The sequence below is a fragment of the Elephantulus edwardii genome, unplaced genomic scaffold, assembly GCF_000299155.1.
Source record: "Elephantulus edwardii isolate Elephantulus edwardi_28Jun2011 unplaced genomic scaffold, EleEdw1.0 scaffold00109, whole genome shotgun sequence".
In the NCBI taxonomy this organism is placed as follows: domain Eukaryota; kingdom Metazoa; phylum Chordata; class Mammalia; order Macroscelidea; family Macroscelididae; genus Elephantulus; species Elephantulus edwardii.
This window is the reverse complement of record NW_006399859.1, coordinates 5,704,389-5,709,576: the sequence shown is the minus strand read 5'-3', so window position 1 is coordinate 5,709,576 and position 5,188 is coordinate 5,704,389. Positions and strand designations below refer to the sequence as shown.

Below are 5,188 nucleotides of genomic sequence, written 5' to 3'. Positions count from 1 at the left end.
ATTCCATTGTTAGCCTTTTTATTTTAGTTGGTTCTGTTGTGACAATACCCATTTCATCTTTTATTCAGATTATTTTTGTCTTTTCCTTTGTTAGTTTTGCTAGTGGTTTGCCCCTTTATTGACCTTTTCGAAGAACCAACTCCTGGTTTTGTTGATGGTTTCAATTGTTTTTCTGTTTTCCATTTCATTTATTTTGGCCTTAATTTTTATAATTTCACTTTTCAGGTAGTGAAAATGTTCAAAATCCCTAGCTCTAAGAGAGATGCAAATCAAAACAAGTATGAGATATCATGTCACCTTAGGAAAAATAGCAAAATTCAACAGAGCAGCAAACAATAAATGTTGGCCAGGTTTGGGGGAAATTGGAACCCTTATCCACAGTTGGTGGAAATGTAAAATGGTGCAACCACACTGGAAGGTGATACAGCGTTTTCTCAAAATGTTAGAAATAGAAATACCATATGACTCAGCAATTCCACTACTGAGAATATACATACCCTAAAGAAACCAGAGCTGCTATTCAAACAGATATATGCACACCCATTGTTTATTGCTGTGTTGTTCAAAATAGCAAAGAGATGGAAAAAATCCAAGTGCCCATTAATATGTGAATGGATAGAGAAGCTGTGGTATATTCACACAATGGAATACTATGCAGTATTAAAAAACAAGGAACTCATGAAATATTATGCAAAATGGGAGACCCTGGAGGATATTATGCTGAGTGAAATATCTCAGTCACAAAAGGACAAATACTGCATAGTGCCACTGTTATAAAATAGGACTGGCATCGGGGTTGAGGGGAATCTAAGAAAGAGGGGATAGATAAGATATACTGCATTGAAACAGATGAGGGAGAGAATTGCTTAAATGGAATATCTGTTAGGTATTACTTGCATGACAGCAGTCCAGAATAAAAGCTGCATAGTAAAGTTGACCAGGGGGAGGATTTTATAAAAATGAAAGAATTTTTTTTTCAAAGAGAAAAGCAAACTGGGTGGGGGGAGGGGTAGGCAGGGAGAAAAATGTGCAACAATAAATGAATGGAGAGCCATGTTCTCTATAAACTTTCATTAAAATCTAACACAAAAAAAGAATGTGTAATACTTCTCCCTGATAAACAAATAAAACTCAATCTCTCTTCCTACCAAAAATGGTGGTGAGGTGGGGTCAGACCACTAAGGACTCTGAATGCCAAAGACATTATTAAGGTCTCTGGGGGTAAAGTCAAACTACTGCACATTGTGAAAGCTTACAGTTGACTGTGTTAGGCTTCAGAACGGTGACTTTACAGGAAGTGATATCAGATGGCTGTGGATGGGCAGAGACTATGATAGGTAGATGGAATCATCAAGGTTGAGAAAGAGTTGTGGGTTTTCATGTATCCAATGAATGCAGGCCTGAGGTTCAGCAGGAAATCAAAGGGTGTGCCCAGCATCTTGACAAGCTTTCCTCAGGCAACAGGTTCCACTCCAGCTACCTGCAAGGCATCTCCCAGGAGGGCAAAAAGCCAACCTCTGAATCTACAACCCTAAAAGAGTTCTTCCCCTTCACCATGGTTTCTTCTTCACTTGTGGCCAGAAGCATGGAGGAAAGGTAAGGGTTTGCCTAAAGATTATTTTCAAAGACAGTGGTAGATTTTTAAAGGACTCTGCACCTTCCTGGCCCCACCTCTTAATGGACATAAGTGAGTGGGTGCCCTTCCAGGAAAAGGAAGGAGACACAAAATTTCCTCTTGACAGTTTTCATGAAGTAGTCAGTAGAGACTTGTGCAGCTAACCCAAACATGGCCAGTATGAGTCCACCAAGAGCTTCAGAGGAGAAAGATGGGCAAACTCCTCCACAGGATTTACAAATTTCCCTTGGAAAACTTGCTGCAGGTTCAGCTAAGAGTAAGCACCAACTCAAGACAATGAGTTGAGCTGTTGAGTTGACAGCTTAGGGTGCTGGCTGCCTCATTGTGGGAGGTCTGAATGATGTCATTGGCTTAGTGCTTAGAGAGCTGCACTGCTATTCCAAAGGTGAGCCTCTTTGGTGGTTCAAATCCATCAGCGGCTCTGTGGGAGGAAGTTGGACAATTTCTTCCCTGTGTCATTTGCTGTTATATGCTCTGGTGTTGGAACCAACTGATAGCTGACACTCCAGAGGGTTTCCTGAGACTATAAATCACATGGAAAGATATTTCCCCACAGAGCAATTGGATTCAAATTGGGTGCCTTCAGGTTGGCAACTCAACTCCTTACCCTTGGCCTCCAGAGCTCGCTTTCTCGTGCTGTTTATAGCTTCAGAGACCATTGGAGTATCAGCTCCAAGTTGGTTCTGATTAGTTGTCAATACATTTCTGTATTGCTTCCTTCCATCACAACGTCCACATCTGTGAAATGGGAACAATCACGGGTCATACTTACTCTAGTGATTACAGAGTAAAGGCTCAGCTATTATTTGTGGTCACAGGGACATCAGAGAATTGCTGAGCATAAACACAACCCTTCCGGACGTGGCACCTGAACACGTACATTCGACTGCGCAGTGCCTAGAGACTCCTCAGGGGACTGGCCTCTGGATCCTGGACGTGCTGATTGGGGCAATCGCCCTCGTTGGGCTGGGGGAGAACACCATCGTGCTGTGGCTCCTGAGGTTCCGCCTGCCGAGCACCGCCTTCTCCGTCTACATCCTCAACCTGGCCGCAGCAGATGCCCTCCTCCTCCTCTGTATGGTGCTGAATTCAGTACTTCTACGTGTTTGTACCATTCCTCATGATGAGTCTTTGTTCAAGTTCATGGATCTTGGGAAATTCTTTCCTTACATCACCGGCATGAGCTTTCTCAGTGCCATCAGCACCGAGCGCTGCCTCTCCACCCTCTACCCTGTCTGGTACCGCTGCTGCCGCCCGAGACGCACATCTGCAGCTGTATGTGCCCTGCTCTGGGCCCTGAACTTCCTGCTCACTGTCACTGAAGGGCTATGCTGTGGTTTACACACTAGAGGAGACAGTTCTAAAGTGTGTAGGCCACTGGATGTGATCATCATGGTGTGGCTGGCCTTCCTGCTTTTCGTTCTCTGTGGGTCCAGCCTAACTCTGCTGGTCAGGGTCCAGTGTGTTTCCTTGCACGCCCAGCCCCCCAGGCTCTACGTGATCATCCTGTTTGTAGTCCTGGTTTTCCTGCTCTGCGGGCAGCCTTTGGGCATCTGTGACGGCTTGTTACGTTTGGAAGCGATCAGTAAGGAAAAGATGACTCCTTATGTTAAGAGAGCATGTATTCTCCTGTCATGTGTGAACAGCAGCGCTAATCCTGTTATTTACTTCTTTGTTGGCTCCGGTAGACAGAAACTTCGGTCTCGGAGGTCCCTCAAGCTAGTTCTCCAGAGGGCCCTTGAGGAAGAGCCAGAGATAGAGGGAGGTAGAGACATTCAGCTCCTGGAAACCGAGCAGTAGAAAGTCCAGGTGAAGTATCTTTAGGAGAGTGAGTTCTTCTGAGGGATGTGAGTCTGAGACCATATTCTGCAAGTTACTAGCTTTATAATCTTGGGGAAATGTCTTATTTTCTTGAAATATTAATTTCCCTATTTATAAATGACATTAATTTGTAAATCAGGGGGTTCATGTCATGTTTAAATAAGATACTACTTGATACATGGTAATGACAGTACTGATAAAGGAATGACCAAAAGATGACAATAATGATGATGAAGAGCTTAGTGAAGACTTTGATGGTGAAAATGATGCTTTTGCCTGAAGACAATGGGTTTCAGGCAGTTGACAAATGTCCCTTCTCTGAATAGTTGCATGGCTTCTACTTCTCAAGGACAGAGCAGAAGTGTTGGTTGTCACCTGCCTCAATTTGACTCAAACCTTTTACTCACAAATACAGATGTTCAATCTAATATCTGTGAAACAGACCCCCAGAACACAACAGTTTCTAACTTGATTTGTTGGCAAAACTCAAACTGAAAATGGATTTTAAGCTATTTCTAGTGTGAACCTCACTCAGTTTCTCAATATGTGGAGATCTCAGTATGCTTGGTTATGGAATGCACCCTCTGACTCACTTGGGGATGTAACATTATATACGGTAGAGACACATTTATTACTGCTCTAACCTCTGAGGAAACGTAAATGCTAACATGCGTTTGTTAGTGTACTGTGGAGTCCACTAAGGAACTTGCACTTAGAAAATTGGGTTGTTTGCCTTCCCAGGGATCTAAGGGCCTGGGTAGTCCCTTGGTAGGGCAACAGATATCACAGATGTGGAGTGTTTTGACTGCTGGTAATTCATAGTGATACTTAGCTGAGGGTGAAGATCCGCACACATCAACTCTGTTGTGGGGACTGGTGTGTCGTAATGTTTAGTCTTTTTTTTTTTTTTTGTAATCTGTCTCCTTGGGGAGCATGGTTGAAACAAGTGACCATTACGCAAAAGTGTTGATTATGAAATTTACAGTGATAAGAAATTTAGGGCGGCTACACAGTTCTGTGCTGTTCTGTCCTCTGCCCCTGGAGGCTGCTGGAGAGCTGCTTAGAACAGAAAGAATTCTCCACATGGTACAAATGCGGTGATTACTCTTCACACGCAGATGCTGTGATGCTGAATCTGACATTCTCCAGAAGGGGGAGCTGAGAGAATAAAAGGTACGCACAGCACATAAGAATCACTTTAAAGTTCATGGAAATTCCTGTACATTTGCAAATGTGAGAGACTCTGAAATCTTCAGTACCTGAGTGGACAAGTCACACTTTAATGAAAATGTGCTATTGTAATTCTAGTAAATAGAACAATGTCTAATTAGTTTAGGAGGTTAGTCTCCTCACCACCCTTCACCCTCATCAAGCCCCCTTGACTAGGGTGGGTTGCCCAGCTAGATTGGTTTGTTGTGAACGTTTTTTAATTTTTTTTATGTTTTTGTTAATTTTAATGAACATTTCAGAGATTTTGGATTTTCATTCATTCATTGTTGCACTATTTTCTCTACCCCCCACCCCAGTTTGCTCCTCTATTTTTCCCACTTGAAAGTCTGTTTTAATTATCCCATTGCCACAGTGCTTGTCAAAACCAGTTCTGATTAATCACCTTTGTCAGTGTCTCCTTTGCCATTCCCTATCACTCCTCCCTGAGAGAGACTTCACCCTGATTCATAAGGAAAAGGGGATGGCATATTCTCTTAGCTACTTCCTGCTGAAAAGGGACGC

The 5,188-nt window shown here is 43.1% G+C and overlaps 1 protein-coding gene across 1 annotated transcript; it reads left to right on the top strand.

The window, feature by feature from the left end:
- The first annotated feature begins 1,585 nt into the window (after positions 1–1,585).
- Positions 1,586–3,436, top strand: LOC102863264 (mas-related G-protein coupled receptor member X1-like). The gene is made up of 2 exons (XM_006892068.1): positions 1,586–1,596; positions 2,455–3,436. The coding sequence occupies exons 1-2, from the start codon at positions 1,586–1,588 to the stop codon at positions 3,434–3,436; spliced, it is 993 nt and encodes a 330-aa protein (XP_006892130.1).
- Positions 3,437–5,188: the final 1,752 nt, after the last annotated feature.